We start from the raw sequence: 21,857 nt of genomic DNA on the forward strand, positions 1-21,857 counted from the left end.
TCATCACAATAAGGCCCCTGAAGGCAGTCAAGAAGCGATCTCGAAGCAAGCTATTCGATTTAGCCCAGCACTGAGCGTCTGTTCTATATATTACGCCATGATCGCCCTTCTGTATAATTCATTGGCTAGACACAAGATAGCAGCAGCGATACATTTGGAGAAGAAGAAAATAAAATGTGAAAGCGTGCGCGAAGGACGAAACAAACTTACACGCAGCTTGTTGATATCGTCGAATGATCGGTCCACCATAAAAGAGACACGAATCCATATATATTGATCTAAGTGTAGTCTACGGAATAATTGATTAGTGTAGAGTGTAAAGAATAGCACAAGCTTATAAAGGTGTGCGTTGATTACGAGAATTTCGATGCACAATAGCAAATACAACTGAGGTAAGGTGATTTGATTTTCTATGACTGCTTTTTCTTGTGTTGCGAGGGCGGATAGAATTTAAAAATAAAGAGCTCGTTTTATCATTTTGATATTAATCTGTTGAGATTTAAAAACTACTGATTGTTCTCTTCTGTAATTATGAGAATACAATAGCTTAAAATTGTATTACAACTATAAGTTTTAAATTGTAATTTTGTTGTGCAGATCTTGCTTGAATACTGAGTGATCGCCCAAAATTAAATTGTCATAGAAGCTTTTTGAAGGCATCCGTATTTCAAATAAGTCACTACGCTTACAATGGCAACAAAATATCGAAGTAAGTACTATTTTTATCTCTACTTTCTGTCGCATAATAGTTCCATTTCAATTGTAATTATATTCTGAAAGAAAAAGTCCATCGATTGAAAATTGCTCAACAATGAACCACCAAACAGTTCCGCTCGATTTAACTTCAAAGTATATGAAGCGAATTCACAGTATATGAAGTGGTCTGATCTTGAATCTCCGAAAGCGCCAAAATCACTTGGTGAGATAGGAACTTCGGAAATAAAATTTATCATGAAGCGTGGTAGCCATGTGCTACTCGTCGATAAGCATATATCTTTATCGTTGCTCGGAGAAATGTAGCTAATTTAACTTGATGATGTTGAAATTTGCAATTGCAAAAGCTTTCCGAGAAGAAAGAAAATCATGACAATTGTGGAGTACGATGGTTGACCTTGACCGCGTCTTCGTTTCTCATTAATACTTGTGATTAGAAAGAAACCTTGACGAGCGAGTAATGACGAAGGAAGAAAAAACTTAGCAATGTTTTCTCGGCGTTCAAATGAAATTCGATTGTGGTAAAACTAGAAAACTATACTCTTTTTCGTATATTTCATGAACAATTGCATTTCTAACGGCAAAAGTTAATTATGAGATGAAAAATTGCATGCAGAATTCATGGAAATTGTTAAACATCAAACATCGCATTACGTGTACAATGAACAACCTATAATTAACTTTTTTTCTTGGCTGACTGGAAAAAGTAAATTACAAAAAAACTGCAAGTTTAATCTATTTCATAGAAGCACAATTTCATACATCAGTTTTCAATGCGATAAAATTGTCAAAAAAAAGTTCAAAAAAAAAGAAAATAAATACCGGAATATGAACGTATCTCATCATTACGTCACGTGGCGTCACGCCATGCGTCATGCGGATTAATCGGACGATTCACATGATAATGCAACTTTTGTATTTCGAACGACGACAGATATGAAAGCTCGAACATCTTTTTTCTCGTGGCGCTTTACGATTCTAATAGTTGATAAGTGAGAAAAATTAATAAGTCTCATTATTGATTACGATTGTTACTATTGTCTCTTCACGCGAGAAAAAAAGGTGAACGAAAAAATTTCTCAATTTCCTTTTACGGTAGAAATCTATGCTCTGGAATCTTGCGATCGAATTTCAAATTTGCAATGGCATTACTAACTTGTCAGCTTTACACATGAGAACTTCCGCAATTGGCAAATGCTTTGTCAGGTACATTTTCGATTTGTAAAAGCGAAAACCACATTTTTTCAGCCGATCGCACAAATATGGTTCATGGTCGTAATGGTTTGTGTAACCGATCGCCTCACGCAAATTGTGTAATCCATGTGCGTGTCATGCAGCTACGTACACTGCTCCAGCAATTAAACGTTTTCGCCGATGTTTTTTTCAATTTCGTTTTTTGAACGATTTTTATTCAATTGAAAAAGATAATTCAATTGAAGAATATAAAAAAAAGTAATTTAAAAAAATCTTTTTCACATCTCTTTATACAGTTTGTAAAAAAAAGAACTTCCCACGAAGCTGTATTTATAATGTAAGATATGAATAGATAAGAACTGCGATTGAATCATTTTAATTTCAATGAACTTCCAAAGATAATTGTTCGCGATTTGCGAACGAAAAGTAAACAAGTAAAGACTTGAACAAATTATCGTGAGAAATTGCATTATTTTCCTTTTAATTTTTTCGTAAACAATGCTACTTGTCATGTTATTTTAAGGTTTATCATTTGTAAATGCAATGGTTGCGACTATTGAACTTTAGCGCAATAATTTGTATTTATTTATAAAGAAAAAGGTTAATGAATTTATACGTGGTGAGTTTCGGAGCACATTGAAACTTAATGTTAAAATGACGTTTCTTTTTAATTTATTGAACGATGAATTTAGAAAATAAAGTTGGATGAAGTTAAAAATAATAATAAACTTGTTTTATTGACAGTATGATGAAAATTTGAATGTATAAAAATACAAGGTTTTTTTCATCGTGTAATGTAATTTATTCTTCATAATACTGGCGGCTATTGCTTAAGCAGTTGTGATTTTTGGCAATTTTGATCTTTTCATAGCTTGGACAAACTTTTACACAGATCTCATCAATTATAGAAATCAACTAAGTATGCGTTCAAGTCGTCATAGTCTTTTGTTAGTTGTTGCTGTAAGCAAACTGATCATAATTTAATAAAGAATTAGCAGACCTGCGTCGTCGGAAACCATATCAAATATCAAATACACGTCCTCTGAACAAAATCTTTGTTTTGTTAAAGTTCGAGTTTTACATTCTCCAACACTGTTTTAAAAGTTTTATTTCCTAACAACTGCGTAAAGGCTTTTTTGACGGAACATGAAGTTTGCGGTACGAGCTGGAGGCGTTAAAAAGTCTTTTCGCTTTAGGTTTTCGGCATAAAAGCCGGAAACAGGCGGCGAAGACATAACTTAGAGGTCAGAATGCGGAGATTTAGCTCTTTATTTAAAAAAAAGTTCGATTACTTGTGGAGAGAGTGGGTAGAATTAAAAAACATTGATAGGCAAAACTTGTGTACATTCCGGCTAATTTCTTCAAATATTCTTTAACTATTAGAAATTAATGGAAAGAAAATCGGCAAGTCATTCAATTAAAACGTGTAAATATGAATCGTGTCAACAAATTATCGCAAAATCGTCGACTTCATTGGCTGCCCACAAAACCGCGAAGAAAGAGGATATCGCAAGAGCGCACGTGAGTCGCTGCGCGCGTACATCACTATACAATACCTTCGCTATACAAACATAGACGAACGTGTAAACGTCCACGAGAAAATTATTGATTATCCCCACCCATGCGCTCAGCCGTGGAAAACTTCTCCGGAGGCAGCTTTTCCGTGATCGTGTACGAAAAATCGGCTACGTACTCTGGAGCGTAAAGCTCCGTCAGTTTACGCGTCGACGGGTTTCAGGAGGTGCACACTTGCTGAAACATCAGCTTGCAAGTAGCACCGGTTGATTTATTGTAGAGCAGTTTCGGGATTGCGATCGAAGCTTTTGTTGAAAATAATGAGAAGGTGTGCTCAGTTTGTAAGGGTTTCGCGTTCGATGTACATGTCAGACTCGAGGAACGACTATTAGGATCTGATAGGATTTTGCTTATGCTATAGCATTCGCTCGTGAGGGAAAGGAACGCTGTGACTCGGTTATCAATTTCATCTACATTTACTTTGCGACCCCGTATAGTACCGATCAAGAACCATTGCAAGTATTTGTACTATTCTATGCCGTCGTAGAACGCGTTTTGTATGTATTCTGTTTCTGCACGAATTCAGGAGAGGCACTTCTGACTGTTCGTATGAAGTGGCTTTTTTGATAATGCATCGACGTTCATTGCAGTTTTCAAACGATTTTTTTTTTTTCGCGACCACATTTTTCTCTCGAATGCCTGAGTCATTTCGTAAATCTATGAGTCATTGTACTTCATAATTTTTTTAAACCCGCGCGCGTGTGTATGTGTGTGTGTGTGCGTGTGTGTGTGTGTGTGTGTGTTTCGTTGCAGCTTTTTATCACTTTAGCGTGTGGTTGGTGGTGCGGTGAAAAAACACTTTTTGGATTAGCATTTGATTTTATTTCCGTAACCACCATTAATATAAAAATAAGAGCAATCCACAAAGCCAGCAAATTATCTTTAATCGATTATAATAAAGTTATAATTGAGATTACGTCCGATTGGACTTTATCGCGCGTTCGATGGAGCGTGCATTCTATATCAAGTTTCAATTAACGGCGCAATCGTACGATGTCGATTAGCATTTTTGTATTCCTCAATGAGTATATCGTTACTCAAATGTCAAGGATCATTGTAAAATGAAATATCACCAGCTCATTGCTGGCAATTGCTGTTGAAATCCGCTCGCAGTGCATATTCGTTTTGGCACCGAGTTGCATCTTCCATTTAGCCACCTAAAATTCACGCGGTCGTTCGATGCGAGTTGTCAATTTTTTTTTACGCGCGCTTATCGCTAAATTTCGCGCCAAACTTAAACGCAGCGCTGATAACTCCACTCGCGCATACATTGTTCACGTGATACCGTTGGCGCATAATTCATGATTAGCACCTCGTACGATCCGCGGCGAAGCACCTCCGCGCGTATTCAAATAAAGCCATTCTTTCCTTTCTTTCCGCATCTCTTGGTTCGTCTTCCGCGGAGGAATCGCTTGCTGCGCGACGAACCGGTTATGAAAATGCACGATCGCGCGATGTACTTGATTACGCGGCGTGCTTGAGCATCAAGCTTAAGATGAGGCGCGTTATCGATGTGTTGCGATTGGATTGGAATCGATCGCGACGTCATTCGAAACAAACGAGTTTAGCGTGTTGACTTCGTACGAGATCGAAAACGTATTTTCCAGCCTGGAATGTATAAATAAGCCCAAGTCGCTCGTCCCGAAGAAAAAACCAATGGGTGGCTTCCGATTGGGCGGCGCGCTTCTTGTCCGAGTAGCGTCGTCGATCGCGCGAGCGTGGTGAAACGTGCACGCATCTGTAATCCGAGCGTAACCTTTCGATCGCGGAGTTCCTTCACTCGCGGCGCACGTGAGCTCGTGCATAATATCCATGGTTTATATGTTCGCAGCGCGCGCAAGTTCAATGGCGCACTGCGCGCTTGTTAAATGGCTATTTATTGCCGCCGCGTGATAGCAGCGACGCTTACAGATCGCGCTTCACATATTGTAATTTGAATACGGAAGTATCGTTAGGTGTCTCTTCCGCAATATACGAATGAAACGCGTTACGATTTTACAAAGCGATGCGAAGACCCCCGATCACCGAGAATCGTCATATCGCGCACATTTACGTGTACGAAAAAAAAAACCAAATTGAATTCTCATCGCGTAACACCCTTGTAGCGCATCTGCGCGATACATTTGTGTACGTGCGCGAACGTGTGAGTGTGTGTGTGTGTATGTATGTATAAGCACGTATGAATAACGCGCCGCTTAAAAGCGTAGAAATATAGCGTAGCGTCGGTAATTTCAGTTCCGGTATGAGTCGCGTTCACACACACACACACACACACACACACATACACACACACACACGCGCGCGCGCGCGTATACGCGTGTCATAGAACGTAGTCCAGTGCGATCGCGTCGTGGCACATGTTTTTTGAAAAATCCAACTATCGAAGAAAAAAAGAAAGCGTCGAGATATATCTTACCTGTCGCACGGCTACGACATCGCGTATAGCTCGCGCGCGAGAAAGAGAGAGAGATTAGAGAAACCACGTGCTCCGTTCTGACTCGGCTGGTTCTCCCGCTCGCGACACAAGTTCGGCCGCGTGGAGCCTGGAGCTCAGTCGAGTTGCGGACAGTTGCCCAAGAGTGTCGCGATCGAAAAGAGAAGAGGATGAGTCGCCACCCCAACAGCCTGGCCAATGGCCATCAGTGTGTGCTCAGTGAGTGCGAGTTTTGTTCGACGCGATAGCCTGTGTTTACGTTTCCCGCGCACGTCTTTGGGGGTGAAAACGTCAGTTGTGTTTATTGATGCTCGTGCTGTATCGATATTCGCGCGATGTCGGCGAAACCGTGTCCGTGTAAATAGCCAGCGTCGCTCAATATGACTGTAGAGATCTTTATGCGTTTGACTACAATTGTCATTCGAATTTTTCCAGTTGTTGCGATGATTGTGCGTAATTTACCACTTTTATGTTCCGTAGAAAAAAAGGAATCTCCCTAGCGGTTGCGAACGTTTACTTTCGCCTATGCACCGATGCCCATGTAAATCCTTGGTTTCTTTTTTCCGTAGGAGCTTCGACCGAGGAGAGTTTGGCGTTCATCAGGCAATCCCTCAAGTCCGAGGAGATGGGACACCTCGAGGGTACGCACTTTGAAAACCTTGCCCCTCACGTTTTCGTCACCCTCGGCGCCTCGGTAAGCTCTTTCCCGAAATGTTTGTATGCGACGCAAACGAGACTTTAAAAAAGCTGCTTGCCGGGGATTCGGGATTAAAACGATGCCGTTCTCAGGGCGACTTGGCCAAGAAAAAGATCTACCCGACGTTGTGGTGGCTGTTTCGCGACAACTTGCTTCCGCAAGCGACGACTTTCATCGGTTACGCTCGCAGTAGGCTAAGCCTCAAGGAACTACGCGAGAAATGCGAGCCTTACATGAAAGTGAAACCAGGCGAGGAGGAGCGCTACGAGGAGTTCTGGCAGCTGAACCATTACATGGCTGGCTCGTACGATTGTGCGGTTGACTTTACCGAACTCAATCGACTGATCGAGCAACACGAGAATGGAAATGGCCAATTTGCCAATAGGTTGTTCTACTTAGCACTGCCACCTTCGGTTTTCGAGACGGTCACCGTTCACATCAGGCATACGTGCATGGCTCAAAAGTGAGTAAAATTGTCGCTGCCCTTTCGCGTATCTCATTCATTCGAATGCTGAAATCGAAATGATCATTGGAGCCGCACATGCTCTCGATAATAAATATGTTAATATTTTAATAAGAATCGCCCTTTTTAATTAATTAGGCATCAGCTGATTATATTTTTAACGTAGAGTTGTTATCGTTGACGTTCAACGTAATGATCTTCGCAACTTGCGCTTCAATGCATAAAATAATATGCATTTCCACAGAGGCTGGACAAGAATAATCGTCGAGAAACCATTCGGTCGCGACGCAGCTACATCTCAAATGTTATCAGATCACTTGGCTGGCTTGTTCAAGGAAGAGCAGCTCTATCGAATCGATCATTACCTCGGCAAGGAGATGGTGCAAAATCTCATGACACTGCGTTTTGGAAATCGAATCTTCAGTCCAACGTGGAACCGTGATCACGTCGCCTCGGTAATGATCACCTTCAAGGAACCGTTCGGTACTCAAGGTAGAGGCGGTTACTTCGACGAGTTTGGCATCATCAGGGACGTTATGCAGAATCATTTGCTGCAGATTTTATCGTTAGTCGCTATGGAGAAGCCTGCTTCTTGTCATCCTGATGACATTAGGTGAAATGATTTTTATTTTCCACACAGCTTCAGACGAAAGTAATCGATGACAAATGCTGTTTTCAAATTCTTGTTTTTTCTGAAAAATTGAAAAAAAAATTAACGCGAGTATTTTCTCTTTCATTGCTAGAAAATGTCACCTTGACAAATCACGTTGCCACACTAATTACGAATAATTGTTCGTAATGATGACGGTCATTCAAATAATTGTATTTTTTCAGAAATGAAAAAGTTAAAGTCCTGAGAAACATAAAACCTGTAACGCTGAAAGATGTGGTTCTGGGTCAATACATAGGCGACCCCGAAGCAAGCGATCCTGAGGCAAGACTTGGTTACCTCGACGATAAAACCGTCCCAGCAGGCTCTAATACACCAACTTATGCTATGGCTAAGTTGACGATCAACAATGAAAGATGGGATGGCGTTCCTTTTCTCCTTAGATGTGGCAAAGGTATTACAATAGAATGTTAATTTCACATAATCAATCAACTGATACGTTTTGTATGTTCAGCGTTGAACGAAAAGAAAGCTGAGGTGAGAATTCAGTACCGTGACGTGCCAGGTGATATATTCGACGGCAAGGGAAAGAGAAATGAGATGGTGATTCGAGTGCAACCTGGTGAGGCATTGTACATCAAGATGATGACGAAATCGCCTGGCATTACTTTCGACATGGAGGAGACCGAACTCGATTTGACATACAGTAATCGATACAAGGTAGTTTTGTAAGATTTTTTAAGTAACGTTTTGATTAGGACGAGTATGTGATTGTTTCGTTGACTGAATTGTAGGGTATGAAACTGCCTGACGCTTATGAAAGACTGATCCTGGACGTGTTCTGTGGCTCACAAATGCATTTTGTTCGAAACGACGAATTAAGTGAGGCTTGGAGGATCTTTACACCTCTACTTCATCAAATTGAGAAGCAAAAGATCCATCCCATCTCATACAAGTATGTATCTTTCACTATGTAAAAATATTACTTTTTTTTTATAAAAGAATTGATCAATTCATACTTTGATTTTTTAGATATGGTTCAAGGGGCCCTAAGGAAGCGGATGAGATGTCGAAACAAAACAATTTCGCTTACTACGGCTCATACAAATGGGTTCGACCTTCGGCATAAAGTATCCGATTGTTTATTGTCGATTATTTAAAAGAAACAACATGAAAAAAAAACTGTGATCATTGTATTACCTACTTTTGAATTTACATGGACAAGCATTCTCACATATTGTATGTACATTATTTTTTATTAGAAGCTAATAGATATTTATCTATAGTAAACGCACAATTTTTAAAAACTGTACTTCTGTTGAAATCAGATATGAAATGGTTTATATATTTTTAGTAAAATCATTCCAACTTATGTACGTTGTTGACTGTAATAATATATAGGTATATTTATAAATCTTGATAAATTTTGATGACTATGTAAAAAAAAGAAATAATTTTACAAGTTTAAATGCCTTAATAAACTATTTGAGAGCCTTTTTTGTGTCATTTTTAAGAATGTAAAAAAATGAGGTTTACTGTAATTAATAGATTCGACTTACAATGCTATAAGTTATTTATTATTAATTTCATTATCATTATTCATTTCATTAATCCATATGCCCTGTGTATTAGTGAACTAAAAGGCAAAGAAAGTACATTTATTGACCGGCTATGTACATAGTTTTGATTAATTATAATTTATTCGGAAAGAACTGAAGCACAAAAAAAATTACAATTTAAGTATAGTGTAACTACAATTCCTCAATCGCTACATTCACTTTTTTTCGTAAAAAAGCATGCAAATTTCGATTAAACTCGGATATTTTTCATACATAATATTTGGAGAAAAATCAAATCTCATTTTACAAATTAATTATAGGTTTTAAAAATCGATTAAACGCAATCCACCGTGACTGACAACTTTATTTAGTAACATTTTTTTGTTCCTTCAAACCAACAGTACGTTAACGAAGCCTTACTTTTTAAATACAATGAGAATATATAAAATTATTCCAATCGTACTTATCAGCTGGTTATTTATATATGATTTTTTTTGCGAAGAATTAGTGGATTTAGTTTATCGACTTAGGGATTCGCATACCACGTCCCTGGAAATGATTGGTTTCTTTTTACTTGAGTATTATTCACTTAACGTTAGAAATCAGAAATAGTAATTGTTCATTGATAATATCACAATTCTAGAAACGTGTTTTTGTTTAAAAATGAACAAGACATTGCACGAGTTGACGAAGTATACAATAGTGTAAAAAAAACTTCAAAAATGAAGGATAAGGCTGTACAATTTTTCGGGTAATGTCTATTATGCATTTTTTATTTTGTTTTACGAATAAGTCCCTTATTACCACTTTTAATGGCGTTGAAAAATACGTATACTTCGCAATAAAAGTAGCAATATAAGACTTTTTATGAAAAAATTTACTCAAATGATCATAATAAAACTAAAAGTTATTCTTAAAATTATTATACAAAATGACTGATTTGTTCGATATTACTGTAATCATCATAAAAGAAATACCATGATGGAAAACGAAATGTAAACCACGATGTAGAAGTTTTTTTTGATTGTGGATATATATTACATTTTAAAACATTACCGTTTCGCAAAGAAATATCTACTATAAATATTTTCATTGAAGATCCGGCAAACCAAATCGTTTTCTAAATCTCGTAACTTGACCCGAGAAGCAGATCATCCCAATTGATACTCGTCTGAAAGACTTCTTGCTGTAACCACAGTTCATAATGCTGCTTAAACTCCTCGGTGAGTTCTATATTGGCACCTAGTACTGATGTGATCGACGTGTCAACAGGTTCTAGTTCTTCATCTTTTGGTGCATTTGAATAGCGACGATTATTAAAACGATCCACGCAAGCTCGAAGTGTACATTCTTCGGCTTGGAAATCCCATGGTCTAGCTTCCACATCTGCTTGAATGAGATTTTTACAACGTTAGTTATCACCAGTAATTAACATTTTTCTTTGTAATGTTTCAATAAAGACTACTAATTTATTTATTTATTTTACCATTTCCAAAAGCCCAATCATCGTTGAGACGGTGTCTGACTTTGGCGTAAATAACGCTTATAGTCTTCATATTTGTTTTACGCCACTGCCTGCCTAAATATTTCGTTTGCATTTTGAGTAGCTTCAAAACGTATAGCTGCAGCATGCCGTGCATAACTTTTAAAGTGCGTTTCAAAATCGGAGCGGACTTGAACACTACGAGCATCTGTTAAAGATAATAAAAAAATAGATAATAGTCTCTTTAAAAAAATCAATACTTTATTTGAAAAAATTTTCTATTTACCATAATCCTACTGTGTTTCCATTTTGTCAGTTTATTGAGTACTCGCAATAAATTAATGCACGAAAACACGTTCCTCCAGGAATAATTCTGGTTGTCCCAGACTTCGAGGTTATCAGATGTGAGTTCTGGTTGATCACCAATCACGCACATTGGAAAGTCGAGAATGGAAATACTGCAAAGAAAAATAATTAAGCATAAAATATCAAATTTACAATCAACTTGAATAATCAGAAAAGCTTATAACGTACGCGTTCCTAGCTTCAATGTATCCTAAAATATTCTGATTCAGAAATTTTAAAACTAGAGGTATGCAGTTTGCAAAGACTAGATGTTGAGACATGAATTCGAATTGATAAACGTGATTCAATTTGAAGTGCTTCAATAAAAGAAGCAATATAGCAGAGACCGCTTTAATGATAATTTCCTTGTGACGATTAACGTCAATACCAAGTTTCATTGATTGCAATACAGTAACTCTAAAATCATATCAATCATTATTATTTCAATATGTGGATAAAATTAACATGTTTAAATTTGAATTATAAACATACGGCATTTCTTCCGGCAGAACATCTGCCATAATATTAATGCTATCGGTTTTAGTTCTAGTCGTAGGCGCGGCCGCCAGTAAAATTTTAAGTAGAGCAATCATATGCTGAGGCAGGTTTGGTAACATTGCTTGATATAGAATCTCCGTTGCAGTTTGTTTAATTGGTGGCTCTTGAGTGCTTATGGGATTTTTTGCAATTTCTTCTTCCTTTCGAATTTGTATTTCCGCTAGAGAAATATACATATGCTGAAACGTAAAATTTCCATCATTTTTCATTGATCAGAAGTGAAACTGAAGACTTACTTTCTTTAAAGTGCTTAACCCTTCATGAATAGGTTGAGGCAAACCAGCTAAACTTTCTCGATCACCTTGAAGCTTATATCCGACAAATTTGAGGCGCGAAGAATCTAGAAAAAGGTCTAGATCCTTTTGTCTCACTTTTGGTGTCCACGGTAAAGCTGTAAAAATATTTTATTGTCTAATGAAAATACTGTTTTATATATATGTGCATAAATCCTCTTTAAACAGCCATAAATAAAGTAATCGATGATTACTTTTCGCTTTTGCTGGCGGAGGAGTATCCGGTCTTGATTCCGGTGGGTTATTCAATCTTGAATAGTTATCATAATTGTTTTGGAAACCTCCCATACCTGGTTCATTTACGAAAACTCCTTCATCAACGTCATTCTCACCTCCGTCCATGGCGCCTTCATTTTTTATCAATATACCTCTTCCAGATTCATACTCCAAATTTGGTTCATCCAGAGAACTTTGTTTCATCAGACTCTGTGAAGCAAATAAAACCCAAATATAACTTGATTTGGTTATTATTACAAATTCGGAACTTACTCTTCTAAATGGTCTATTATTTTTCTTCACATTTTGAGTATCTAGCAAATCAGTCGCGCTTGTTGGAGGAGAGCTAGGTCTCATTGCTTTTGCTACTTCTATTGTATCTTGTTGAAGATTATTAAGCCCAGCTTCCTCTCTATACTGTTTCTTCAATGTTTTTAAAGTCTCCATACCACCAAGAGATACCAAAATTAATTTCCACAAAAGAAGCAATACTTTTTTCATTGGGAAAGGAGGAGCAGATCCACTGCAAAAAGAAGTCACCATCCCTAAGAGCTTTACGATCAGCAATTCATCTTCACAAGGATTCACTAAAATTGAAGTTATTGGTTATTGACAATAATACCTAGTTTAATAAGAAAAAAATAAGAAGACTCACTTAATTCTTCTTTAAAGGCTTCAACATTATGCCTATAGTCACTATCATCTAAACATTTACATTCCTCCCTCATAACTTCTGTAATGATGTATAAAACTGACAATATTACACGTAGATCTACAGAATCTGCAAGACTGACAGCTAATTTCCTGATTGCTGTATTTGCTGCTGTATTATTCCTAAGACAAAAGAAATTCAAATCAATATAACTATTTTTTTAGAGCCAAATCATAGCCAAAGTAAACTTACTCAATTTCAATATTTAGTAGCTCAACAAAAGCTGAAAATGTACCGCATTCATAAAGCATCATTACATTTATTCTCTCCCATTCTTGTTGTTCTTTATCGGACTGAACTTCAGCCCAGCAGCCTTGTGCCATATATAATATACATCTTGCTGCTTTCATTCTTATTTGTTTATTTGATACTTCCAATTGATCTAATAATTTATAAATTATTGACTTTTGTTGATCCCCTGTTAAATTTTGCCATACTGGTCGAAGGTTGTAAGATTGCATTTGATCCTCAAAAGCCTGTAATTCAATGTTATGTGTAATATAAAACGACAAACATAATCAAAAAATGTAATATAATTTTGATAATTTACCTTAACATTGAAATGCAGTTCATGTTGCTCTGTATAACTATACAATTCAGCTATTTCATTAGCATGTGTATCCGTGTCATCATAAATAAAATCTAACTCTTGACTTGAATTTTCCTGTAAAAATCATTTAAACATTAATAAATAACAGTATTATTTTTAATTACTAGAAGGTACATAAAAAATATCAAAAATAAAAAACCTACTGATACTACTGATGTGTCAAAAGTTTTGGATGCCTAAAGTAAAAAATGAATAAATAAAATGTTTATAAAATAATAAAATAAAAAGCATGCATCAATGGTTCATACTGAAAGCTGTTCCATATATATAAATAACATCGAGAATGAAGCAGTTTACGTGAGAGTAGTTACGTTAAGAAATACATGAAAAACTTACCATGTTAGTAGTTTTTCAGAAAAACTTTAAAAACTACAGAAGAACTCTCCAAACATTTAGAAAAGCGATAAAATCGTACAAAACACCATCCCAACGGTTGAGTGCAAAATAGAAATGTTCCTGCTTTTCTTGATCATGCTTGAGAAAAAATCGATTTAGAAATTGGAAGCTCTAAAATCTTGCTTTATTAATACTAAAACTAGTTGCTGATCATCGTAGATCTACGATGACCAGCATCACACGTAATGCGTCTTACAAAATCGGAGAAATCTTCGCCATCACCGCTTTCAACAGTTTTCATTAGGAGATGACAATGTAGTTCTGACATTTTTAGAGGTTAAGAGACAGCCCTGTGACGTCACAAAATTATCAATAACCTGTGAGTATAACAATAAATAAAATAAATAAATAAAAACTTCTACTTTCACGTACAATATTTAAATGTATTCATAGAATGATATTGTGGTGTAAAAATAAATATTTTTAAAGTTAATGTTATATGAATCAAGTTACATGTGAAAATGAATTTTATTTTAATTCTTTTTCTAATTATCTTTATATTTGGACGGTGATTTTGTTACGTAAAATTTGTAGAAGCTTAAAAACTTTTTTAACTTTATTTTTGTTTCATCTTTATTACTTTATTAAATATTAAATATTTACTAAGGTTTGTTCGCTATAAAATGACTTATGAATCATTAAGTTAACTTTCATTAAACATAATTTTCCATGCAAAATAATGTTTATCTAACTTTGATTCTTTTATTGTAATATTTTAATAACAATTATTTCAAAACAAAATTTCCAAGAAAAAATTCATAATTGATGATTGTAACTGACCGTCAATAAAATTTGTTTATATGTGAAAGCTAAAGGTTTTTCTCCAAATTTGAAATTAAATCGTCTATTTCAACAAATCAAATTTATACGAACAAAATATTAAGTAATAAAGCAAATTATCAATTTTTGCACGGAATCATTCAAAATCTATCTCATTTTAACGTAAAATTTTATTAGTTGTAAAACAAGTGTAGAATCAGCATAACAAATGAAACAGAGTCGGCTGAAGATCAAAGCCGTAAACGTACCTTATGTGTTCGCAGAGAGAGAGAGAGAGAGAGAGAGAGAGAGAGAGAGAGAGAGAGAGAGAGAGAGAGAGAGAGAGAGAGAGAGAGAGAGAAAGAAACCAGAGCCCACCTACGCTTACATTCATAGCGGCAGCGGCGCGGCGGTGAGGATCATCGTCCGTTTGCGCAGCTTTGCTAGGCAAGGACGCGTTTTTCTTCCGTTGTACAGGTGTAAGACGAGGATCATCGAACAAAGGAAGTTACAGTGAATATTAAGTTGATCAAGATGCAGGGCACCATCATCGAAAATCTTAGCAGTAAAAAACTGTCTATGTTAGTAGCTCTCCTGTTGATTGGTCAGTTAGTATCCTTTCTCATCGGTGGTCTTGTGGGTGAGTTAACTCTGAATAAAAAAATATATTTTTTATTATACATGAAGGGTCATGAAGTGTTGTACAATTTTTGCCAAAGATTTATGTGGTTTGTTATTAAGTTTTTGAGGTAGTTTCTTTGTCCTACCGAGCAGAAAATGGAAGGTACCAGCAGTTTATAATTTTTGTTGCCTTAGTTTTATGGCTTTTTTATGGTATAAGTTCGATAGGGAACGGAATTCTCGGCTCTTTTGTCGCGTTCATATTATCTCGTCGATAGTAAAGTTTTTACGTTGTGCTTATAAATTTTTACCGAAGACGTTTCTGTTTATTGTTTTTAAATGTATTAACATTTTCTCGTTGAGTTTGAATTTCTTTTGCGATTGTAAATCAAATAATTTATCATTTCATTGAAAAAAGGTTGATTGTAAATGCAAATCGTAATTGATTATTTGTAATTTAAATATACACTTGTTGCACAAAACTTATAAGATTTAAACCTAAGGCATATAACAGTTTTGATTGGTCAATCTAGTAAAAAAATAAATCATAAGCATTTACATCTTGAAAATTCTTGTTCCACCTCATGGTACTCATGACAGTAACCCTTCCAACTTCCACATACATTAGAGTATGCTTTCCATTACTTTTACAAGTCACAAGGGGAGCAATAAAGTGGATACTTGAGACATCATGATTTTGATTTTTCAATTGCCAAGTGCTCTTCATATACCTACTCTGGAGGGTTATTCTTGAAAGTTTGACGAAGTTCGTCGTCGATTGAGCGTCGAGCAATCGACACAGCGAAAATTTAGCAGCGAACGTTTTCAGATTGATTGCTAGCAATCTTTAATCTACAGGTATATTTAATAAAAAAAAAAAGAAATATTTAAAAATATAAAGTTGAATAAATGCAAATGTGAATTAAAATGTAAATATAATTGTATGGAATTGAATGTTATTTTTAACTTTTATTGAAAACATAACCTCAAATAAATGAAAAATAATTTTTGTACTGTTAAAAAATAAAAAAAAGTGATGGAATAAAAATTTTTTTTTATTTAAACAATATATATTAATATAAACAATTACGTTGAATGAGTAATGTGTATAACGATTGATATTACATAATATAGATACTAAATATCGTTATATTCAAAATACTTATTTCGTTATTTAATCGAATACTTTTTTGCGCATTATCAGAATTATTGAATTTTATAATAAAAATTCTGAGAATTTACGAATCTACGCGTAAATCGTTTAATCTTCTAAATATTTATAAATTTAAAGTACAGACTATTATTAAACGCAATTATTATTAATATAAAACTATTATATTGGTAAAAATACTGGACAACATAGAAAAGACTTTTTTTATGTATTTTGAAGTTCGAAGTATTATTGTTTTTTAATTAGTAATTTTTTAAGTAGTTTTGTGGTAAGATCAAGTCAAATTGTGTTTATCCATATAATGTTTACGTTAGTTTGTTCTCTTCAGTCTTAATAACAGTAATTAAGAAAACGTCACCGAAACGTCGGTAAATGTACCAATAAAGTTTGACTTCAAAGGATCTCGTAGGGAATAATTTACTACTCGGAAAACCCTTATTTAATTTCATTTCTAAAGTAAGCCGCTTGAAAAATAGTATTACCAACATATTATTACAATACACGTAATATTTTTAATATCACACTGCGTTCAATATTCTAAGTCTTTATAAGATTGAAGGAATTCAGTAGGAAATCGACGAAAATCGATGCGTAAAAATTATAGAAAAACTACGTATAATAGGCAAGGATAGAAAATTCATGAATAATTAAAAAAAGTTGAACACTCCCAGATCAATAGAAATTGAATCTGTGTAGCGTTTCAGTTTTTATAAAAATCAATGTGTTAAATCGTCAGCAAAAATCTGGCACACGTTTTCATCCAGTCAAAATACCATTATAACCAACCGTTATAAAGAAATAAATATTATTCATCATTACAGTAACACATGCTTTTGAAAGATTAGTCGGTAATATAAATCTACATTTTTGCAGGACAATATCCTCAAGAGGATTTACACCCTTTTAATAAGAGCTATATTTAATAGGAATGGGTTATTTTCTGGAAAAATCATTAATATTAACTATTTATTAGAAATGAATTTTGTTAACCGAGATTAGTCTTGGGGTACTTAAAATTATTGCGGTTATTACAAAAATAACCCATCCCTATCAGTACACCTCTTACATTAGCATACTAAGGAATATATTCTCTATGTTAAATTAGTTAACATTGTTGGATACTTGAAAAATAATCCATCCTTATCGGTACAGTCTTTTTCAGAGCGCAGTACTTCTTGCGTTTACGTTAACTACTGATATTTTAAGTGCATGTATCGCTGTAATAAGAAATAACATTTATCTCTTTATAATGGATGGTTATAATATTTTGAATGGATAGAAAAAATGCGAGTAATTTTTTATAACGATTCAACACATTCACGTCGATAAAAACCTAATTAAAACACACGCAGATTCGATTCTATTGATGAGGGTGTTCAACATTTAGAATATTTTCATTACTAGCGCTATTTAGCGTGCCTTGCACGCTCTTTCTTTTATGTTTTTCTGTTATTTATTACTTAATTTGAACCTTTTACATGGCAACTTGGATATTTTAATCAGCATGAAAGTCATGCTGCTTAAAATACACTATATGCATCAATATTCATCGATGAATATAAATAGAACTCGCACTCATTTTTTTCACAAACCTAATGAAACAACAACAAAGATTACTCATTTCAACAGATATTGGAAAAATTATCCAAAAGATTAATTCAAGCTACGATCAATAAAGCTATTATATTATTATACAACATAAAACTTTACGTACTCAATAGTAGTGATTGAAAACGTTCACTGCGGAATTTTTACTGTGTCAATTGTTTAGCACTCGATCGACGACAAACATCGTTCGACAAAGTTTCAAACAAACTCTCTTCGTATATTTCGCTTTTCTTTGCATCTCTTGATCGTGAATGATACTACTCATTTTGGGGTTGATATATCTTCAAGCTTATTTATTTATTTTTTTTTTAATACATAATAAACCAGCTAATTATTTCTTTGAAATAAATTGACTGAAAAATTTAATACTTATTGCAGCCCCGCCACCATCAAATAGCCAGAATATTCTAGGAATAGCTTGTGTTGATGTACCTACAGTTAATGGCACTCCACCAGGCCTCGATACTTGGATATACTTCAGACCTCCTGGAAAATGTCAAATATTCGAGACTCATCACATGACTGAAAAAATTGTTCCCATTGTTTATACATTTCAGGTAAATTTTTATTGCTAAACAACATTTGTGATAATAAGTAAAACTATCAATATACATTATCTTTTCATCACAGATGCCAAGACCATATGACAATAAAATACTAGATTATTCTCGATGGCAACATAGTTTGATCGGTGTTTTACAAGTGGATATCATGTATCATAATCATATTGCAGTCTGTAAGTATTAAAATATTTTTTAAAACTATATATTTTTTCATGGATTATAATCAAATACTATTATTGATAGCTCCCACAACAAAGTTAACTCTAGATGCAAGATTAGCATATAGGAACAAAAATGATCAAGAAGATCAATGGAAGCATTATGCTTCTTCTGTAGTTGAAAGGAATTTGGACTGTACCATTGATAAGGTAAATTATTTTTTTTGAGTATTTATTTAATGAAAACAAAACTTTTAAAATTTGATAGAAAATATTGTTATTTAGCGTCATGAAGAGTACAATTACAACTGCAGTACTTTGTCACTTTTTGAATTGGGATCGTTACATCACGATTACTATTTGCTTAATATACGTTTACCCAATGATCCTAGAAAACAGGTGAATCAAGATTTAGGACATGTAACAGATCTGTGGTTGACAGTAAGTTATTGACTAGTATGGTTTTGATCCTTATTCTGATGATAGTCAACCAATTTTTAATTTTGCTTGTTTGTTATTATCAGGTTATTAATCAGAATGGAGGATTTACAAAAGTTTGGGTCAGCTTGAAAACTGTTTTCTTTCCAATCACTCTTTTAATTCTTTGCTGGTATTGGCGAAGGATCCACATGCTATCAAGATCTCCAGCATTGCTGGAATACGTATTACTTGGTTTAGGCTGTGCTCTAAGTTTTCTAAACAGTAAATACCTTTGTACCTTTTAATTAATCGCATATTAAAAAATACCGATCACCTTTCGTATTTTTCAGTGCCTTTGGAATATTTGACATTGGCTTTTGATATGCCATTTATGCTTCTGTTAGAAGATATTAGACAAGGAGTATTTTACGCATCACTATTGTCTTTCTGGTTTATCTTTGCTGGAGAACATTTGATGGTAAAAATTATTTACTAAACGTTATGTAGTAAACAAGTAGCAATAAAATGTTAACTCAATATATAAAAATTTAGGTTCAGGATGGTGACCAAATAAGTTCTCTGAAATGTTATTGGAGGCATTTGTCTGCAGTTGGAATTGGTTGCTTGTCATTATTATTCTTCGACATGTGCGAGCGCGGCGTACAGCTCCGAAATCCATTTTATTCAATTTGGGTGACAAGTGCTGGAGCTAAAACGGCTGTATCCTTTGAATATAAATTTTAATTTACCTTCAGACTATCTTCAAAATTTCACGTTCACTACTTATTTTCTTTAATAATTAAAAACAGTTAGCATTTATAATTATGGCTGGAATATCAGCAGGAGCCTATCTTTTATTTTTGACATATATGATTTATAAGGTATTCGTGAACATAAGTGCAAAGAGAGCTGTACTGCCAAGTATGAGTTCTGCTCGACGTTTACATTATGAAGGAGTTATTTACCGTTTCAAGTTTTTAATGGTGGCAACTCTATTGTGCGCCTCATTAACCGTAATTGGTTTTATTTTAGGACAGGTAATGATTAAAACGTTAATTGTCTTACAGTTCGATTAAAAGAAATTGCACATAGAAATCGTTTGGTTGTAGGTTGCCGAAGGTCAATGGAAATGGGATCAGGATATTGAGTTAGAGATGACATCAGCTTTCTTTACCGGAGTTTATGGCATGTGGAACATTTATACCATTGCTTTGCTGTGTTTGTACGCGCCATCTCATAAGCAATGGCCTGTTGAACCGTCAGGTAAAGAATAATTTGCTATTGGATATATAACAGAAAGATTGAACTACCGTAGATTATGGTTTTCAGCAGATAATAGCGTCAGCGAAGAAATCGAGTTTTCACGATTGCCCACCGAACCCAATGAGATGCTCTCTTTAACGGCATTCACGCGGAAAACAGCGATAGATTAAGTTATCAGAATCATTTAATCAAAACAAACAAAGATTTCTTCATCGTCAAATGTGTAGCTCTGCGGTAAAAATCAAATTCCCATTTACGTGACATATCACCATGGGCATTCAAAAAAATTTTTACCGTCAACTCGTTAAGCGCTCATATATTCGTGCATTTAATATTAATAACAGCAGTATTTGTTGTAATATAAAAGTAGACTGTGTTACAAAATCAAATATTGAGTGATCATAAAGTAATTACTATAGTTTGAGATTTTTAAATTATAATCAAAAATAGATGTAAACAATCTATTGAAAAAATTGTTTATTCTACTGGGATAAATTTTTTCGTCATTCAATTAGTGGCTTTATTAATTAAACTAGACTTTGAAATGTTTATATGTACATTACATAGTTATATTTTCATATATATTCAAATATTATCGATCTTTTCATGATACTTAATTTTTATAAATTGGTGTACAAATTCTTCTTCATTGAAAAATTTTAATCAAGATATTAATTTAATTGTTTGCGCAATTTTTAGAAAACTCTTGTATCTCAAATTAAAGAAGTAACTTTATCAGTACTTTTAGATATGTATTAATTTGTAATTAACGTATTAAATGAGCCATTGGTTTTTTAAGGCCAAAGAACTTATTGTTAATTATAATGTCGAATTACTTTATGAACGCCTATAAAAGCGATATGAATAGCAATTTTGTTACAATAGCCAATAAGACTATAGATTGTATTGTCCGACGTCTATATGATATATACGTATGTGTGTGTATGTATGTATGTATGTGTGTATGTATATATATATATATATATATATATATACACACACACATAAATTTTAGCATGTGTATCAACGTCTAGATGAAAATCAAACTGTGAATCCAAACCCTCCTTTTTCTATCTTGTATTCGTGAGTCTGAAATTTGTCGTAATAATCGAGAGAAAATAATAACTGTCAAACTGATGTGTCATTTCGCGAAGATAAGTTTTATACCATCACTTGTAGACTGTAGAACGTTTTACATTCATTTTGTATCGCATTTTTTAAAATAAAATTAATTTGTTACTTAACATTTTCTTAATTATCTCTACAAATACCATCATCAAATACCTACTGTTACGTCTTCCAAATTTTTTCATCGATTAAAACAAAAGAAACTTCCTTTTGAATACGACTGTTTTTGAATTTAAATATCCACAACCGCCCACGACAGTCAACGAATCAGTTTCATTCGTGATCCAACATGTCTGTCCATTCGACC

The 21,857-nt window shown here is 34.5% G+C and overlaps 3 protein-coding genes across 10 annotated transcripts; 2 read left to right on the forward strand and 1 right to left on the reverse strand.

Annotated features, from left to right (window-relative positions):
• Nucleotides 1-39: 39 nt before the first annotated feature.
• LOC131672650 (glucose-6-phosphate 1-dehydrogenase) lies at nt 40-9,110 on the forward strand. Of its 4 annotated transcripts, XM_058950035.1 has the most exons (9): nt 40-392; nt 598-709; nt 6,487-6,611; nt 6,707-7,077; nt 7,322-7,690; nt 7,912-8,141; nt 8,202-8,407; nt 8,482-8,642; nt 8,720-9,110. In XM_058950035.1, the coding sequence occupies exons 2-9, from the start codon at nt 691-693 to the stop codon at nt 8,814-8,816; spliced, it is 1,578 nt and encodes a 525-aa protein (XP_058806018.1). In that variant the 5' UTR covers nt 40-392; nt 598-690; the 3' UTR covers nt 8,817-9,110. The 4 variants fall into 4 exon arrangements, with proteins under 4 accessions (XP_058806018.1, XP_058806020.1, XP_058806017.1 ...); XM_058950037.1 differs by lacking the exons at nt 40-392; nt 598-709 and adding an exon at nt 3,659-3,751 and having other exon boundaries at nt 8,720-9,104; XM_058950034.1 differs by lacking the exons at nt 40-392; nt 598-709 and adding an exon at nt 5,680-6,136 and having other exon boundaries at nt 8,720-9,104.
• On the reverse strand, nt 8,848-14,100 carry LOC131672649 (striatin-interacting protein 1). 3 transcript variants are annotated; one of them, XM_058950031.1, is made up of 13 exons: nt 13,800-14,100; nt 13,607-13,639; nt 13,404-13,517; nt 13,046-13,329; nt 12,797-12,975; nt 12,415-12,728; nt 12,216-12,351; nt 11,869-12,023; nt 11,567-11,811; nt 11,264-11,491; nt 11,016-11,187; nt 10,733-10,937; nt 8,848-10,635 (listed from the first exon to the last, which is right to left on the reverse strand). In XM_058950031.1, exons 1-13 carry the CDS (start codon nt 13,800-13,802, stop codon nt 10,367-10,369), a joined length of 2,337 nt encoding a protein of 778 aa, XP_058806014.1. In that variant the 5' UTR covers nt 13,803-14,100; the 3' UTR covers nt 8,848-10,366. The 3 variants fall into 3 exon arrangements, with proteins under 3 accessions (XP_058806014.1, XP_058806016.1, XP_058806013.1); XM_058950033.1 differs by having other exon boundaries at nt 8,848-10,632; nt 12,120-12,351; XM_058950030.1 differs by having other exon boundaries at nt 12,120-12,351.
• A 926-nt stretch (nt 14,101-15,026) lies between these two features.
• Nucleotides 15,027-21,617, forward strand: LOC131672647 (protein wntless). Of its 3 annotated transcripts, none has more exons than XM_058950029.1 (11): nt 15,027-15,258; nt 18,397-18,575; nt 18,649-18,754; nt 18,825-18,949; nt 19,025-19,180; nt 19,264-19,441; nt 19,510-19,637; nt 19,712-19,879; nt 19,969-20,196; nt 20,269-20,422; nt 20,475-21,617. In XM_058950029.1, the coding sequence occupies exons 1-11, from the start codon at nt 15,153-15,155 to the stop codon at nt 20,558-20,560; spliced, it is 1,614 nt and encodes a 537-aa protein (XP_058806012.1). In that variant the 5' UTR covers nt 15,027-15,152; the 3' UTR covers nt 20,561-21,617. The 3 variants fall into 3 exon arrangements, with proteins under 3 accessions (XP_058806012.1, XP_058806010.1, XP_058806011.1); XM_058950027.1 differs by having other exon boundaries at nt 20,489-21,617; XM_058950028.1 differs by having other exon boundaries at nt 20,492-21,617.
• Nucleotides 21,618-21,857: the final 240 nt, after the last annotated feature.

The sequence above is a fragment of the Phymastichus coffea genome, unplaced genomic scaffold (genome assembly GCF_024137745.1).
Source record: "Phymastichus coffea isolate CEN01 unplaced genomic scaffold, Cenicafe_Pcof_1.1 PCOF00155, whole genome shotgun sequence".
In the NCBI taxonomy this organism is placed as follows: domain Eukaryota; kingdom Metazoa; phylum Arthropoda; class Insecta; order Hymenoptera; family Eulophidae; genus Phymastichus; species Phymastichus coffea.